The sequence below is a fragment of the Halichoerus grypus genome, chromosome 1 (genome assembly GCF_964656455.1).
Source record: "Halichoerus grypus chromosome 1, mHalGry1.hap1.1, whole genome shotgun sequence".
Lineage (NCBI taxonomy): Eukaryota > Metazoa > Chordata > Mammalia > Carnivora > Phocidae > Halichoerus > Halichoerus grypus.
Window position 1 is genome coordinate 191,114,272 of NC_135712.1, and position 18,502 is coordinate 191,132,773.

General features: G+C 48.6%; 1 protein-coding gene across 6 annotated transcripts in view; it reads right to left on the reverse strand.

The window, feature by feature from the left end:
• The window catches only part of FLNB (filamin B), a 140,134-nt gene that overhangs the window by 26,859 nt on the left and 94,773 nt on the right, over positions 1–18,502 (reverse strand). Inside the window, exons 21-31 of one of the 6 annotated variants that reach the window (XM_078076778.1) lie at positions 17,509–18,106; positions 16,671–16,844; positions 15,676–15,838; positions 14,577–14,737; positions 10,206–10,373; positions 8,428–8,520; positions 7,516–7,639; positions 5,977–6,133; positions 4,752–4,941; positions 2,704–2,951; positions 83–121 (exon numbers count right to left, since the gene is read on the reverse strand). In XM_078076778.1, coding sequence (XP_077932904.1) covers positions 83–121; positions 2,704–2,951; positions 4,752–4,941; positions 5,977–6,133; positions 7,516–7,639; positions 8,428–8,520; positions 10,206–10,373; positions 14,577–14,737; positions 15,676–15,838; positions 16,671–16,844; positions 17,509–18,106 — 2,115 coding nt within the window. Of the gene's footprint in view, positions 1–49; positions 122–2,703; positions 2,952–4,751; positions 4,942–5,976; positions 6,134–7,515; positions 7,640–8,427; positions 8,521–10,205; positions 10,374–14,576; positions 14,738–15,675; positions 15,839–16,670; positions 16,845–17,508; positions 18,107–18,502 lie in introns of all 6 variants that reach the window. The other 5 variants (XM_078076771.1, XM_078076798.1, XM_078076794.1 and 2 more) reach the window with 5 other exon arrangements.

Consider the following 18,502-nt stretch of genomic DNA (forward strand, 5'->3'; position numbering starts at 1 on the left):
GAGTAAACACAGAAATGCCAAAAGGAAAAAAAAAAAAAAAAAAGTGTACCCAGGGCCTGAATCCGGGGGAACATGCATTTACCGGTGCCTCCTCCACAGCCTCGACTTCCCCATCCGTGGCCTGGTCGGTGGCAAATGGAGATTAGTTGGGAATCACATGGAAGGGACGCTGCCACTTCAGTAGGTCCTACAACCTGAGGGCCCCTTCCTCCCCATCTGCTCCATCTCGTACCGCAGGGAGCCACTCACTCTTCCCCCTCTTGTGGAGAGCGAGTTGGCATCCTTCCTTCAAATGTCAAATCCACATGCCCTTTGAACCTGCAACCCCACTTCCAGGAAGCGGGCCTATAGAAATGCTAGCCAGAGTGTCTACAGCTAAGTGATACGTGCAGGGGATTTTACTCTGGCCGTTTGTGGTCATGAGAACTTGGAGGTGCCTAAAATGTCCATCTGCCTGGGAGTCCGTTAATTATGCAAACCTGTACGCTTGGAAAAGCTACCAAGTCTGATGAATGAATGGGGAAGGGTACCTATGACACACGGAGGGACCGAGACGAGTCACAAAGCACTGGGTAGGACTCAATCCCATGCACAAAACTGATGAGTTTGTTGTGCCAACAGGGCAAAAGGAACGCCAGTCCCTCCTGCGGCACGGAACTGGGAAAGTGGTCTCCTGTTATTTGATGAGTGTCTCTGGTATTAATGTTTTAAAAGTCTTTATAAATTCATTTTCTTAAAAACCACAGACTTCATGTTCCTGATCTGATCAACCTGGTAAGGGAGGGATCCCCCTCTTCTACCATAATCAACAAGAACTGGAAGGCCCTCCCCGCTTGGAGGAAGGCCAACATGCCTGCTTTACTCCTTTTTGTGTATTTTAGCATCTGCAGAAAGGGGGCTTCACATAGAAAGGCAGCTTTGTGAGCTTCACCCTTTGGAACAGCCCTATGTCCGCCTCCTAGGGCTCTCTCACAGTGGTGCTATGCAGGGACAAACTGGTTGGGAGGAAGATCTTTCAACGGCCACGCTATGGCCTTTGATCCAGGACTTCTCAATGGGGATGAGCAGATACATTGCTAGACCCGTGACTGAATGATCTATTAAGCTGAATCAGCCTGCTGGGGCTCCTTGAGACATGAGCTCTGGAGACTTGGGGCCACAAGTCTGTAGAGGGAGGCAAGGAATCCACATGCAGACAAAGTCCACCTACGTAAGACTGGAGAGAGCTTGGAATGGGAGAATAAAGACCCAAGCCAGGTACTATGGGTGACCACCCCCCCTTTCTGCCTTCAGTAGTGGTTAGGGTATCTGCACAATGTATCCTAGTAATCCAGGGCTGAGGGGACATTTATTCCCAGTGAGTCTGGTGGCACCCACTTCAGGTCCCTGACTCAGCAGCTAAAATGACCCTCGAATTTCCACACTGACTTTTCTCACTTGGCCGCGCCTAACCCATCCTCAGCTCGCTGCACCAGCAAGGCCATGACCTCTGCCCAGGAGCTGCTCTTCCATGCTGCCCTATTTCAATCAACCCGATAAAACCCGCTACAGACTAAAACAGATTCTTAAAACGACAACTGGGACCCGACTCGGTAAATAAGAACGACAGAAACTCTCTAGCTGCATTTCTTTCTGCCCTGAAGGAGAAAAACACTCCCAAATGAACAGTGTCAAAGTCGACAGGCGCTTACATCCTTGAGATAAAAAAGAGCCTCCAGATCTCTGGCATAATGTTTATAGATAAACAAACATCTATGGAAAGGGAAAAAAGCTACAGCCGATGACAGACCAGACCGTTTAGAAGGGAGGCACCGCCTTCTGTTTGGGAGGGAGTCCCTTCTCTGTTGCTGCATAAAGTGCAAACATTAGAGGGGCTTCGCAGGCTGTGCATGGGGCTAGGTCACTGAGGCCTAAGGACTTTGTGGTCAAGCACAGCTGCTGCCCATGGCATCAAAGGACGCCGGGTAAGAGGCACTCGGTGGCTGTCCAGAGCAGGCACGCTGGGCTCCGTGACCTTGAGTCTGAGCCTTGTTCCTACACACCACCTGCAAAAGGGCCAACAATGCTTGGTTTTAAGGGTCAAATGAGGTTTCTAATTTTGTCCTGATTGAAGAACCTTCATAATCAGACGAGGGTCCAAGAGTCACTTGTTGAAAACTAAGGAGCCTCACCATTCTGGCCCATAGTGGTGTCCCTTTCTTCTAGGTGTTCCTATTCAAAAGACATGCCATTCCCTAGGCCTATGCAAAATCTGAATCTTTCCAAAACAAAACTGGAGGCACTTTGTGTCCTGGGATATGGGTCAAGTCTCCAGACATAACAGCATCAGGAACCTCTCTCCTACAGGCCGTGGAGATGAGGAAGGAGGAAGAGCTAGAAGAATAAAAAACGTGTGTCTTACTTACACACACTTTTTGGTCCAAGTGTATCTTTCTGAACTGGGCTTTGGCCAGGACATTGCTTAAGACCCTTAGCCTGACGGATACTTCGATGGCCAGTAAGATTCCTTAAAAACACTAACAGCCAAGAGTCTCTGGATTTCTAGAGATTACTCTAGCACTCTACAAGGTCATGACTGCTTAAGAAAAAATTTTTAAAGGAAAAAAAAAAAAGTGGGAGGGGATGTTCTAGCCAGGATTTAACAGATGGCAGCTGTACGGTTTCTGTCATACCAGAGCGCTCTAGGGAAGGACTTTTCCTTACCATGACCGTGAAGGGGCTGTTGGGAATATCGACGCCGCCAAAGCGCACGTAGATGACATAGGTGCCTGGCTTGGCGGCCGTGTAGAAGATGTCGTAGGTGCCATCCTCATTCTCGATGACGTCGGCCTCAGCCTCAGTGCCGTCGGGGGTCAGAACCGTGCAGGTCACCTTCCCTTTCCCAGCAGTCTTGGCATCCACCACAAAGCCCACTTCCTCGCCGGTTTTCACGGTGGAGGCAATTCCAGGACCTGGAGAACAAGTTCAGGAGAAGAGAATGGAAGCTCCAGCCTCGGACAACCGCCCCGGGGGCCCCAGCACGAAGCACACGCTGGTGCGGTCTGCATCTGTCAACGCCAGACCTCCGACAAACGCCACACACATGGCGGTCCCAGAGATCCCCGGGGGAAAGTGCTGCTCCCGGGGGTGCTCCGTCCCTTACTTAGGAAACAAGCTCCGAGTGTCAACCACGTGTCGGACCCCGCTTGCCGGCATTCAAGGGTCTGACGATGATGGTCAACTTCCCTAAGCAAACACACAGTGGGCATTTCCTTGAGGGCCAGGTACACACAACAGTGAACCAAACACAGTCTCTGCTGTGGACATGTTCATAATCTAACAGGCAGGCCGGGCACCAAGAACAACAGCTCGATGTGCTGTGGGAACACTCAGGTACAGAGAAAATCATCAGCCGTGCTTCAGAGAAGTGTCTCGTAGAACAGCTCCATGAAGGAAGTTCTAGGAATTTGTATCCCAGCATTGCCACCTTGATGGAGGGCTTTTTGAGAAAAGGGGAATGGCTGAATTCTGAAGCACAGGTACGGTTGGCTAGGGGAGACTTACCACCTCTGTCCCTGAACCCTGACCAGTCTGTCTGACTGGGGGCACCCTTTACACAGGATCCACACATCAGGGAGTGCAGACAAGTGAACCAAAAGCACATTGGCAAAAAAACAAACAAAAAAAAAGAGCAAAGTGTGTAGAAGCAATAGGGAATGCTAAGAACATGCTGTTCAGAGTGGGAGTAGTAGAAGGAAGCCTGGGGCCAGCCTGTGGAAGGCCCTTCTGAAGGACAGACAGAGAACTGTGGCCTCCAGGAGCCCCCAGGCTGAGAGAGTATCCTGCTCAGCATTCTGCCCCAGCAAGAGAGGGAATAGGGCCTGGAGAGCAAGGAGTAAGTCCCTGCCTGGTATTATCATGCCTGCAGGTTAGTAAAGGCAATTTAATTGTTCCTGGCAGATAGCACAGACCTAGGAGGTGGTGGATCGGATTGGCCGGTGGTTCAAAATTTCTCAATGTTTGAGCCCCAAACTGCCAAGCTGAGCAATTTACAACTTGCTCTGAAAGCCAAAAGTTTTTCCTCCATTCAGAACAAGATATGAGAAATAGAACACATCCAGGGTGGACCTATGTTTAATTTAAAGAGAAACAAATCTGTTTCATCTCAGAGATGGGGATTCATGTTTTGGCATCTGCTAGAATAGCATCAGAATAACAAGAGCTGTTCTTAGAAACGGATGGGCCCGTGATGGGCTTAGTCGTGTCTCAGAAACTGAAGGAAGTGTGATGTTCAAATATTTCTGGAGATATTCTGAGAGATGTAGGCATAGTCTCGAGTACTAAGGAAAAACCTAGATCCTTGAATGCGTTTCTCTAATGTTGACCTGAAATGCTCTTCAATAAAATCTTGAGTAATTAAACCATCTACTCAGGAAAGGCATACATTTGCAGCTTTTCATGGGAGCTACCACCACAGTGGAGACCTTAACAAAGGCAGCCACTTCAAAAGTAACATAATAATAGCTTCCCTGTGCCTGGCACTGTGCTAAGCATTTCTCATGCCTGACCTCATCTAATCTTTGCAATAACCCTGTGAAACAGTCTCTGATCCTGAGAAGAGTTTCTTGAATTCAAATGTTCTCAGAAAGATCTTCCATCTAAGTATGACTGAAGCTCAGAGTGGTTGAGCAACTTGCCCTAATCATCACACAGCCACTGAGTGGCAGAGAAGGGCTAGCCCCTGGCTTTCTGACCCCAAAGCCCACACTCACCGGTGGCCAGGCACTTGCTGGCATCTCCCGTCTGTGTGGCCCGGATGCGGTAGGGGGACAATGGGATGTCATCCCCCCCGTAGGTGACCCCAATCATATAGCGTCCAGTCTTGTCAGGGATGTAGGTGACGGCGTACGTGCCATCCTCATTGTCGTGGACAATGGCTCTTTTGGGTTTTCCCTCTTGGTCCTGTGAATCACAGAGAAATGCTATTTAGGATGTTGTCATCAAGATGTAGAAACCAGTCATGGGAAACCGAGACACATTTTGCTTATTAACTGGTGCCTCTATTCAGAAGACAGAATTAATGGCTTAATATAATCTTAATTATCATCTTTTTTGGGGGGGAGGCAGGAAGGGGAGAAGGTCACACCATATGGACATGGTCAATTTTTAGGAATTTTACGGTCAAGTGAACAAGAGCTGATTCAGCTCCGGACCCAATGAAATGCAGGGAGATGAGGGGGCTGAGGTTCCTGGTCCTGCATCACCACATCCACTCTCCCTCTTCTCTTTAGCAAAAGGCTCCCAATTGTTGGCTGGGTGCACTGCTCCCACTTGCTAGCAAACTCTGCCGCTAGGTATGGCCATGGGACTTGTGACAAAGTTCCAGTAAAGGAGACGGAAGTGGGAGTCACACAGAGCGGCTTGAGATTGCTGATTGAGCTGAAGGTCCCCCTTTCCCCTTCCGCCTTTCCTCCTCCTTGTGGCCTGCCAGGTGCATCTGCTCATGGTCCATGAGGAGACCTCAGGACAGAAGCCACATGCCAGGACCAAGGAGCAGACAGATGGAGCTGGCTTCCCTGCAGAGCCACACAGCACCCAGGCGGCTCGCCTCTGGGCTTCCTTAACCAGAGAGAATAATCCCATGTGTCGGAGCCAGTCTTATTTGAGGGGCTGTTGTGATATGCAGCGCAACCTAGTCTTAACTAATCTGATGAGGAATTTAAAACATTTTAAAACAAAAGCAGAGGAATGGATAGAATAGAGATCAAAGTACATGAGATTCATCCAAACGCGGTACTTGGAGCTACACCTTCAGACCTCTCACTCAGGCAAGCGTGTCTGTTCTCTTGCACAATTACCGACTCTCTGGTGGGAAAAAAATCCGTCAAACATTTGCATCAGGCCAGAAATTGGTTATTAAAACCTTGTTCTTATCCCTGGCCAGGAAGTTAGGTCTTCATTAATCATATTTGACTCAAGAAAAAAACTCAAAGTTACCGTGATCTGAACAGCAAGCAGGCCTTCCCCAGCATCTCTGGCATCTATTGCAAACTCCACGGGCAGACTGGCAGGCACACCATAGGAACTGAGGCCGGGGCCACTGGCAGTCACTTTGCTGGCATCGTATGTGGGAAGGACCTTGACCTTGAAGGGACTTGAAAGACACATACACAGTGTCGATACCGTCAACCCAGCTACATCTGATCTCCCTTACACAAAGAGACTGGGCTCAGAGAGGGCGGATTTCTATAGCAGACAAGACAGCGAGTGCCTTACATACCTTAAATCTAGCAGAAATTTACAACCACGTAAACATCATACGCTTTCCCTGAGTGTATTCCATGGGATACACACTAATCCCCAACTTGGTTTGGGAGACACAGTTAACTTACTTTTGTTAGGCTAAGAAAATGGTCACCAAGATGGGAACGGAATATTGGAATTAGGAAACAATGTTGGAATAATAAAATTAATATCTTATCCTCTTCTTTTCTATTTTTAGTACGCTTTAGATGGTGAACTACCTATTAGCAAAGTAATACATAAATGTAATTTATATATTTCTACATACCTAGAGCTATATGTATATCTCTATATAAAATACATATTAGAGGGGCACCTGGGTGGCTCAGTTGTTAAGTGTCTGCCTTCGGCTCAGGTCATGATCCCAGGGTCCTGGGATCGAGCCCTGCATCGAGCTCTCTGCTCCACAGGAAGCCTGCTTCTCCCTCACCCACTCCCCCTGCTTGTGTTCCCTCTCTCACTGTGTCTCTCTCTGTCAAATAAATAAATGAAATCTTTAAAAAAATTTTAAAAAAAATAAAAAAAATACATATTGGGGTATGGGTCAATTTTTTTCATCTTAAGGTGTAAAAAAAGAACCCTTTGGAAGCTGTTCTGACAGAGGGAAGAGCATATGCAACATTTCATATTAATATGAATGAGGAACGAGGCTTCTATCCAATACCCTCTGGGAACACTACTGTCAACCAAATCTTCAAGTAAAGAGTAAAAAAGTAAAAATCTTCACCCTAATCAAAGAACTACTTGCAAGGTCACCAGAAAGAAGACTTTGATGAACTAACACATTCCTTGTTTCTCCAAAGATTCCCAACTCCTTCATTTCAGCTCATCTTTAAAGATGGCCAAAAGGAACAAAGTAGGGGGATACAGGATACCAAGAGAGGAGCAGCCACAGATATCAAGGCTAGTGTGTTGTAACACCTGGGCACAGATAGCATGCAGGTTCTCATTGATACCTGCTGATGAGGAAAATGGATGGGTAGATGGATGGGTAGACGGATGGGTGGGTGGGTGGGTGGGTGGGTGGTGGTTGGATGGATGGATGGATGGATGGATAGACGGAAAGGTGGATGCATGGGTAGGTGGATGGGTAGATGGATGGATGGATGGGTGGGTGGGTGGATTGCTGGGTGGGTGGACAGATGGATAAATGAATGGATAAATAGGTCACCAGGACAGTGCTGGTCAATCCCACAGAGGGGTGGGCTTCAGGCTGGTTTGTCAGGAGCTTACCTACGAGGAATCTCTTCATCAGCATACTTAACTGAGACCATGTAAGGCCCCTCCTGGGATGGGGTGTAGGTCACTGTATGTGTGCCATCCCCATTTTCCACTATGTTCACCGGCTCCACCAGGCCTGAGAACAGAAATGAGAGGTCTGAGGAACTGCTTAGACTCTCCTTCACTCCACCCTGGGCTGAGTTTGAAACAGGAGCACATTCAATCCCAAGAGCTATTGTCTTCCACTGATGAGAAACATAAAGGTAGGCAGCCCATAATCAGAGGCCCGAGAAATCACAGGAGACAGGATCCCCAATTCATGGTTGCAGAAATGACCCCAAGAAACACCTTTAGCTTTCTGTTGGCTAAAGTACACTCTGTCAGCCCTTGAGTATAATTAAGGAGACTGCCCGTGCTTGTGTGAAGACGCGTGTTGCAAGCATGCTATCCCCTTTCAAGCTGGTGAGGCATGCTTGGGATGTGGCAATTTTACTTTATAGCTGAGGAAGGGCCAAAGAGTCTACAACTCTGAACAGCAAAAGTTAACCGATGGGCTGGCCAATCAAACTTATGGCCACCGTTGAGCACAGACCACTATGGCACCAGCAGGCTGGGTGTAGGTGCAGGGCAGGTGAGGGTGCCAATCTCATGGGGTGGAGGGGACTCTTCAAAGTGATGCCTGCAGGAGATGGTTAAAGAATGTGTTAAAGCATAATCAAGGCATGCATTGGGTTGGTAGATTCCAGATCCTGCTTCTGAACTTGAGCATCAAGGATGGGTCAACTGCAGGATAGGTTAAGCAAAGCACAGCATACTCATTAAGCAAAGCAGATGAGGCAGGAACAAGGCAATTTCAGGGGTGAGGCCAGCAAGAGGCATTCAGGTCACATAAATTAGAGCAGCAGCCAATAGGAAATTGCAAACCTGTCTCCGTAAAGTCACCCTTCGGGTCACCTTTAAAGAACTCTGAAATGGCTTTCAAGGGGCTGCGCCATGACTGGGAATCCGTCTCATCAGCTAAAATTAAAAGGCGGTTACTTCCGAGTCCTCCATAATAATAAAATAGAGGTAAATAGCTAAGTAAAGCCGCCCTCCCTCCCTCCCTCTCTCTTTCTCTCTCTCACACACACACAGGTCCTAAAACTCAGTAACTATGCAGAATCAGATTCCAGCCCCATGACCTCATTTCCCTCAAACCACATCTGCCCTGAGCTTCAAAGGGCATAACCTCCTGCTGAACCCCATTAAGTAGAAAGTTCCTCTTCAAAGAAGGAAGCCCCCATTTGCCACTTCTGTAAAGCCACGAACACATCACTAGGGAAACATCCAGATAATTTAAGAAATTAGGGAGAGAATGGCACATTTTCAATGCCGGAAGAGGAAATGTGATTGCCTACCAAATAAGGTAAATTTCAATGCACTTCAGGGCTTTGTCCCAAAATGGCCTGCTAGTCAGACCAAACCCCAGTTCCAGGCTGCCAACAGGGCAGGCCAAATTGTCAACAAAGGCCATCCCCAAGAGACCCTCTCCCTCCAGGAAGTTGGGACAATGACAAAGCCATGTGTCATATGGGCTGCGTATCTGTGATTTCCAGAAATTTGGGGTGTATTCCACATGGGCACCAAGGCACCTCAAAGAGAGTTATCACCTCCAAACCCATCACCCACCCAAATTCCAGACCAACCCCAGTCACCTCATCAATGCTTAGACATACATGTGAGAGCCCAAATACTACTTGCTTCATCTCACTACTTAAGAAAAATAAAAATTTGGGCGCCTGGGTGGCTTAGTCGTTAAGCGTCTGCCTTCAGCTCAGGTCATGGTCCCAGGGTCCTGGGATCGAGCCCCACATCAGGCTCCCTGCTCAGCGGGAAGCCTGCTTCTCCCTCTCCCACTCCCCCTGCTTGTGTTCCCTCTCTCGCTGTCTCTCTCTCCGTTGAAAAATAAATAAAATCTTAAAAAAAAAAAAAAAAGATTCTCTAAAAAAAAAGAAAAAGAAAAAGAAAAATTTAAAAAGTCAGGGCGCCTGCGTGGCTCAGTTGTTAAGCGTCTGCCTTCGGCTCAGGTCATGATCCCGGGGTCCTGGGATCGAGTCCCGCATCGGGCTCCCTGCTCCGCAGGAAGCCTGCTTCTCCCACTCCCCCTGCTTGTGTTCCCTCTCTCGCTGTGTCTCTCTCTGTCAAATAAATAAATAAAATCTTTAAAAAAAAAAAAATTTTTAAAGTCACTTAGAGCCATATTATTAAATGGGGGAAAGACCACTAGAGAAATAAGAGATCTGCCTGCTTTTTAAAAGCAAGAGTTTCAGGGTGCCTTGGTGGCTCAGTCGGTTAAGCATCCGACTCTTGATTTCGGCTCAGGTCTTAATCTCAGGGTCATGAGAATGAGCCCCTCAGCGGGGTCCGTGCTCAGCAGGGAGTCTGCTTGAGGTTCTCTCTCTCCCTCTGCCCTTCCCCCCACTCACAAATGTGCACACGTGAGCCTGGGTGCACTTTCTCTCTCAAAATATATAAATAAAATCTTTTAAAAATAAATAAAAGCAGGAGCTTCTCCTGTTTAGCTAGAATATGGAGCAATAAAGTAATTTAGGAAATTCAATTTTAAGTTCACAACCAAACTCCAAAGTCAAGTGCCCGCCAGGTCACGGCTGCCCTCACCTGGGGCAGGAGAATGCTGGCAGGAAGGCAGGATGCACACTCACCTCGTGGGCCCAGGACCCTCACTTCCAGAGGGGCCAGGCCAGCCTTGCTGCTGTCCACTGTGAAGGACTGTAAGATGCGGGCTCGGACACCAGAGCCCAGCCCGGGGCCAGCAACCTTGACCTTGCTCGGGTCCACAACATCCTTCACGGGAACTCTGAAGGGACTACCTGGAAAAGAAGTCACAGGATTCTAAGCACGGCTCACCTAGTGACAGGTGACCTGCCTCGTGTGCACCCAGAACTGCACCCCAGGGGCCCTCCACTGTTTGGACCTCAGTCAGGGCCTCCCACCTTGCTGTGTGTGCTCCCACGTGCACCCACTACGTGCAGGCATCGTGCCTGCCACGTGCTGGGCCCAGAGTGCTTAATGGCCCTGTAGGAACCCACAGTGCTGGGAGAAGGGTAAGGCAAACAAGGAGCTATGGCATCACATGTAACAGATGCTGGGGACATGTACAAGCATTGGTGGAACACTTAGAAGGCAACGAATCTCGTCTTCAGGAGGCCAGAGGAACCTTCCAGGGACAGCTAAGCTGAGACCAGAGAGTGAGGAGATAGCACCCAGGGAAGCAGATGGAGAGGGGCTTCAAGCACAGTGACGGGTGCGTGCAGAGGCCTGGAGGCGAGGGAGAAGACAGGCTGTTGAAGATGCCAAAGGAGGACGCTGAGGGGTGGAAGGAAGGAGTGCAGAGGGCTGCAGAGGTAGGGAGGCCTTCTAGCCCACATCTAATATCCTCTCCACAAACGGCTCCTGAGGGCTTCCTGGAGTCCTTCCCCTACAATGTAACCCACACCTTCCCACCACGAATGGCCTACTTGGTTCCCTGGCCATTGGGTGAAGCCTTGCTTTTTCCCTGTCAGCTGTGGTCCTCCCACATGGCTGACCCCACAGGTGACATTGGGGGCCTCTGACTCTTTGAAGGTACTGGTTTTAAAGACGAAGGAAACAGGGACACCTGGGTGGCTCAGCCAGTTAAACATCTGCCTTCAGCTCAGGTCATGATCCCAGGGTCCTGGGATCAAGTCCCGCAGTGGGCTCCCTGCTCTGCAGGGGGTCTGCTGTTCCATCTCCCTCTGTGTGTCTTCTCCCTCCCTCTCTTGCAAATAAATAAATAAAATCTTAAAAAAAAAAAAAAAAAGACCAAGGAAACAGAAAATGCTGTGTGATCAGGATTTGCAAGAGAAGCACTAAAGAGAAAAACTAGGGCTGGGCCAGGGTCCCTCATGGGATTCCCCCACCAATGGGGACTAAGTAAGACCTCCGCAGAGGTGAGCCAGAGACAGGAGCCCCAGTGTCCCTGGCATCATGCCTCCTTGGGCTACCAAGTCCATCACCAAGGGGTGACATGCACCTCCTGCTGTGCACAGGAGTCCTTGTGCTCCCAAGGAGGCTGGCAAAATCAACGACTTCTAACCGCTACACAAACTCAGGTGTCTTCTGCTTTGCATCCCCCCAAATTTATCTGTTGTAGAATACGGTGGTAGATTAAAAGATCACACAAAGAACAGAGGCCTTGGTTTTTTTAACGATAGCTGGGTTTCAATGGCATCAAATTTTTCAGCTAACTGAAATAAATGGCTGACCCTGGCAAAGACAAACATCACCCTCCAGGCTGGGGTTTAGGGAAACAAAAGGGAGCTTCATTTCATAGAGAAACGGTTGAGAATTTCAGTGTCAGCAGGTGATGGTGATGGACTACCTCTGAGGCCAATCTCCAAGTCAGAGCTTCTACTGGAAGGGGTCTGAACATGTAGCATGAGGACAGCCAAGAACTAACAAGAAAACTTTAGACCCACGGTGGCAGATACCAAGCGTTCCCTGTCGCCCCGTTCGTGCCCCAGGCAGACATCGAAAACCAGCCACAGCAGCTCTTCTTCCTGATGCACTTTTTCCCAGTGGATCCAGTTGATCTAAAAGCCACCACCAGCTGACCACAGCTGACCCACCAGGGGAAACCAATATGCCACAGTGGGGAGGACAGCATACCTGGTCAAAAATAACCCCACTAGGGGTTTGCACCAGGCCAGGAAACACTGGACTAATGTTTAACCAATGAAAATCCCCATGAAAGCAAATGAGAAGCCAGCAGGTTGCTGAATGTTTCATAGCAACGCCTCATGAGTTGGCTTACTAAGAAGCCCAACACTAAGACAACCAACCAACACTTTACTAAACATCTGCCTGGAGAAGGGCCTGGATCTGGAAGAAGCTCTGAGCGGCAACAGAGATCTGAAACATAAGGATGTACCATCTACCTCTGATGAGAAAACCCCAAATGGGTCTCTTTTTATTGTAATTCTCAAAGATGGCCACCTACTTCATGCTCCTGGGTCATCCATGGGGGCCCAAACCTTCACCCTCTTCTGCGAGGGAACTTCCAAAGCTGAAAGCATCAGCCAGACCTTCCCATTGAAGTCGGTACAGTGTTGTTGTATCCATGACCAGGAGAGGCTCTTCTCCACTGCACCTGCCTCCTTGGAGCTACCACGTCATCTCTCCTGACAACAGCCTTCCACCTGTTCTCTGCACTCTCCTCTCCCGTCCCTCCCACTTCGAAACTGCCAAGCTCCCCCAATACCCATGGCTCTGTCCTCTGTCACTGCGCCCTGTTCTTTCTTGGTAGCAGTAATCACGAGAAGCTGCATAAACACCAGACAGGAAGTTCCCAGAGCACAAGAGCTTTGACTGTCTTGTCCATGGCTGAATTCCCCTTGCCTAGTGCTGACAGGGATTTAAAAATCTATGATCAGCTGCAAAGACAAGTTTGAGAAGAAATTTACCAATTTAGTTTTTCTTAAACTTAAAGAAAGCCTTCTAAGAAAATCTAAGCCTTCATAAAATTAAGGCTTAAATGAGTATCTGAGTGGCATTAATTTGAGCTGAATGTCTGTGCTTTCTGACCAATGTGAGGGGAAGAGTGAGTCTGTGTGCACATGTGCATGTAATAAGGAGGAAATGTCTACAGATTCAGCAGTGTTTGGTCAATGCACACTCCAGCTTTTGGGAATCAATCCAGAAACCCAAAAGCAAGCTCCTCAAGTCTGTTCCTTCTCCCTTAGTCTTATCCTGGCTTACGGCTTTCGGCTTTCGGGGCAAGAATAACCCTGACCCATCCGAGGCTCTTCCTGCCCCAGGAGTCTTGGGGTGGGGTTCTGCCCTTTCTCACCATACCCAAGACAGGCATAGGCTGACTCAGTGGCGGCCCCCGGGGTCTTTTTTTTTTTTAAGATTTTATGTTATTTGAGAGAGAGACACAGATAGTGAGAGAGAGCCGGAGTTGGGAGAAGAGGGAGAGGTAGAAGCAGGCTCCCCGCCGAGCAGGGAGCCCAATGCAGGGCTCGATCCCAGGCCCCTGGGATCATGACCCGAGCCGAAGGCAGACGCTGAACCATCTGAGCCACCCAGGCGCCCAGCCCCCGGGGTCCTTGTCTCCACACTATACCATAGTCATCTGCTGCTGAATGGCAACCGTTTCATTAAACACAACCAGAATATGGAGATTCTTCCCCCTGGAGCATGAAAGTCGGAGGGCCCTTCGTTACTGAAGTCATATTTCTCATTGTTCCAATCATATATAGCAGTGGTTCTCAACTAGAGGTGGTTTTTTTCCCCGAGTGGACACTTGGCAGTATCTAGAGACATTTTTGGTTGTCCCAAAATGAAGGGGGGTAGGGGTGGTGGAGTGCTACTAAATACCCTACAAAGCACAGGATAAACCCCCTCCCCACAACAACAAAGAATTACCCCACCCAAAATGTCAATGGTGCTGAGGATGACAAACCTTGTTTTTGTTTTTTTTAAAGATCTGATTTTTTTTATGTAATCCCTACGCCCAATGTGGGGCTCAAACACGCAACCCCGAGATCAAGAGTTGCGCACTCCACTGACTGAGCCAGCCAGGCACCTGACAAACCCTGCTTTACAGCAAGTGTATATACTACATCATGAACTAGAAAAGAAATTAATAAATAAGAATTTGACTTTGTGGGTCTCTTTCGGCTACCAGGACTGTCCATGAAAAGCAGAAAATAAGAAAACAGGTATAAGGTGAAGAAGAACCAACCACAGAATAAAGTGGAGATTTTCACCTTTGTAAAAAAAAAAAAAAAAATCAGCTTTCCCTTAAATTAAGAACTGGGTCCTCCAACACATGAATGATTTCCCGTCAAAATGCCAAGCCAATGCGTTTTGCCAGGTTACCGGTCCTACTGGAAGTTGGGATATTCTTGGAGATACGGCCATAAGGAAAGTTCTCCCTTTGCACCGACTGCAAATCTCAGACTCTCTTTCCCACTCAGAGGTAAGCAAGATGAAACCTGCTTTCATGCCAAATCGTTATTCTTTGGGTACGTTTCTGCGGGATCACTTACCAGGGATGTGGGCTCCTCCATATGTGATGTTAACGTCATAGTCCCCTGGAGCAAAGGGGATGTACTCAGCACTACAGCTTCCATCTTTGTTGTCTCTGCAGTTGATCTTCGACTCTGACGGTCCCTCAACAGTTATGCCGAGCCCACCAATGCCTGCCCCTCTGGAAAGGGTGGAAAAAAGAGGGAAGTGGTACTAGTGGTTCATGCTAGTCTGCTTATTGCCAGAATTATTTAAAATCTCTCTATCAACAATCCCAGTTAGCCAATCTGACTCAACTACTGAAAATTTCTCAACAATGTAATATACAGACAGCTCTGATCCCCCCTTTCCAATGCTTATCCTTCACTGGTTTTTCACATCTAATTGCATCTGTGACCAATTCTAGTAGGACGACTTCTAATATTTCACTTAACTAGGAAATGGACTGTATGTTTCTGCATTATCTAGTTAAGGAGCTGCCATCTAGTTCTGGTTTGCTCAGCAACATTAGGACAATAACCAAGGGCTTTCTGGTACTTTTTGAGAATATACTTGGCCTCTCTCTGTAGCGTAAGTCTCTACAAAAGAAAATGCCTCATATACCATGAAAAAAAAAAGCCTCTCAGAAGTTGGGAGACTAGGACACATATGTAGAATATATCCATAGAACTCCTTTAGAGGGGCGCCAGGGTGGCTCAGTCGGTTAAATGTCTGCCTTTGGCTGGGGTTCATGATCCCAGGGTCCTGGGATTGAGCCCTGCATTAAGCCGTCAGCCCCGCTGAGCAGGGAGTCTGCTTCTCCCTCTGCCCCTCCCCCCACTCATGTGCGCACACGCTCTCTCTCTCTCTCAAATAAATAAAATCTTAAAAAAAAAAAAGACTCCTCTAGTTATGGACATTAAGGAGGGCATATGATGTAATGAGCACTGGGTACTATACAAGACTGGTGAGTCACTGATCTCTACCTCTGAAACTAATAATACACTAGATGTTAATTCATTAGATTTGAATAAAAAAGAAAAAAGAATGCAAGAAGGCAGAAAATAAATTAATAAACAAACAAACTACCCAGGGCTACTCCTTTTAAAGTCAACACACAGATCCCAGGGCCTTGCTCACCTGGTAACCACGGTGAAGACATTGGGTTTGTTGGTAAAGGCCTCTTTCAACCCTGGTCCTTGGGCTTGAACCCGAGACGGCTGGCAGCCTTCGGTTACAGCCACTTTGAAGGGACTATGTGGGATGGGTACATCATCGTATGTCACCTCCACTACGTGGAGACCTGTTCAAAACGACAAGCAGAAACATATTTGCACAGGAGTCATCTACTTGTGGGAAATAAGTCCCTCCTACAGAGTTTCATCCAGCACTCACGCCTATCCACTGGCCCATGTTATTGGAAACAAGCAGGTTAAAGAAATAGTACAATATTGGTATGATCTGATTTTTTAAAAATATAGCTATTTATGCTTTCTGTTCATCTGGCAGCCACATAGCCCTCCATCCCCAACACATATACAGCACGCAAGGCTTCTCCCCCAAGCAAGTATCACTAAGTCTGTATTCAAGTTAAGTCATCTTAAATGCACCATCCTGTTTTGGAAAAAACTTCCTCCAGTCATTAGCCAAGAGATAAAAGGAAATTCATGAAATAGAATATACATGCATCTACCTAAAGAGACTGAATATACCTATACCAGAATATTTATAGGAATCATATAACCAGGTAATGAGAATATATGGTGCTTTTATTTTTTTCTTTATCCTTTCATGATTTATCAAATTTTTAAGTAATTGCTAATATTCAAGAAAGTAATTATGTAAAAAAAAAAAAAAAAAAAAGATACAAATGGGCACTATGCCAAGACATCAGCCATAAGCTGCTCAGAGGAGCCTGAGGCTAACCCTGGCCCAGATGTCACACACCAGGGCCAGCACGTCAGGCACCGAGCGCGCAGTGGCTCTGCTGGGGAAGATTTCCGCATGTCCCTGTCACTCTGTCCGTGCCTCTGCTGAGACAGGCCAGGCACACAGGGCAGGAGTGAGCTCCAGTCACCAAAGGAAATGGCCCAGCATAGCTCTGAATGATGGTCATGTCCAAGAAGTCAGCTCACCTTTCTCGAAGGGCGTGTACTCCACCTGGTAGGTCCCATCAGCATTGTCTGTGACAAAGCACTCAGTAGAGGCCCCTGAGGGGTTGGCAATGTGGGCTTTGATGTGGTCGCCCCCGACCTGTGTCAGGGGCCGTGAATCGACCGTGAACTCGGTGGTGGCTTCTCGAAACACGTCTGCGGAGCAATCACACAGAGGAGAACGTCACCAACACCCGGGACCTCGGACCAAATCCAGGAACCAGGGTTCTCGGCACTTTAGGTACATTATGTCTAAGTTCAGGGACAGCAGACGGCTGTTTTCTCTGACTCTCCAAATCAAGAGTATTAATGACCACCTCCCCCTGCCACCACCCTGCAAAAGCTGCTTCTTCCCCGGGTGGCCTGTGGAAGCCCCCACCCTGTGACAACACGACTCCTTGCACACTATTTGGACAAAGGTGGGGCTCTAGGACAGGTTAAAAGGAAAAGACAGATCTACTCTGCAGCAAGTATGGTAAGAGCACAACATTTTAAACCTTTTCAATTATGAAAGATCTTGAATTTCCACGTAAAAATCAAGATTGCTGGCTTTGCCAGAAAAATAGGAACATCTGCAAGCAGTGCTGGGCCCTGCTCCCCCTGGAGAAACAAAGCGAGGGTCGGCAGCAGAAATGCCACGTGCTCACCCCCTCTGCTGTGGTCCCTCCCTTCCTGATACCAACAGCACAGGTGCGTGTTTTCTTATGCCCCACCTGGCCCCCGTGGGCCTATCTGTATGCAGCTCTGAGTCTCTGGTGACCCCTAAGTCCCACGTTATTTTGCAACCTCCCCCTACCCCTTTTTTTTTTCTAAAACCCACCTTTTCCTTCTATTCCTGGCCCAAAGACTTTGACCCTGCTGGTGTCCACGGCGGGCTCCACCTTGACCCTGGCGGGGAAATGGGGCACCAGCTCACCGCCATACTTCATGGTCAGAGTGTACATGCCGGCAGTCAGGGGCACGTAGGTCACCGCGTAGGTGCCGTCTTTGTTGTTTTCAATACAGACTTCAGCTTTTGCTCCTGAGTCTGAGATGGCTTCCAGGCCCAGGGCCCCGGGCCCCGCTTCTGAACAGTCAACACTCAGAAGCCCGGCTTCGCCCACCTTCCCATGCTGGAGACCTGGTCCTGAAGCCACGACTTTAGAGGGGTCGAAAGGCATTTCAATGTCGGCTTTGAAGGGAGAACCAGGTATGTGGACTTCTTCAAAGAGAATGTTGACAAAGTACTCCCCAGGCTTTGTGGGCAGGTAGGAGACGGAGCAGGTCCCATCACCATTGTCAGAACATTCAATTTTGGCCTCGCACGGACCTTCCACAGTGAGGCCCAGACCTCCAGTGCCTGCTCCTTTGGTGTCGATGGTGAACTCAGCGGGCTTGCCCACGAGACCACCTTCAAGGCCAGGACCATGGGCCTTCACCTGGTTGAACAGAGAATAAAAGTCACACTCTGCCTCGGCCAGCCCTACTTACCACCCCAGCCTGCACTCAGCGCTGAGCTGCCTCTCACTCGAGGGGCCCTTCTCCCTGGGGCCTACTTCGTGTCAGACCGACACCGAGCCAAAGCCACAGTGCAATCCAGGCTTCGAACGGCTACGAGAGGGAGACACGCCTGTGAGCTCAGTCAACACCGAAAGCCACAGCACAGAGGCGTGGTCCTCTGGAGCATGGGGGGTGACTTCCCGTCCTGCCGTGCCCACCACTTCTGAACCACAGGGCCAGAGGTGGAGACCTGACGTCTCGCCTCACAAACACGTTCGGGGCTGAATGCTCGTAGGATGGTTTTATGGACCTCCCTCAACAAACTCCCCATAATA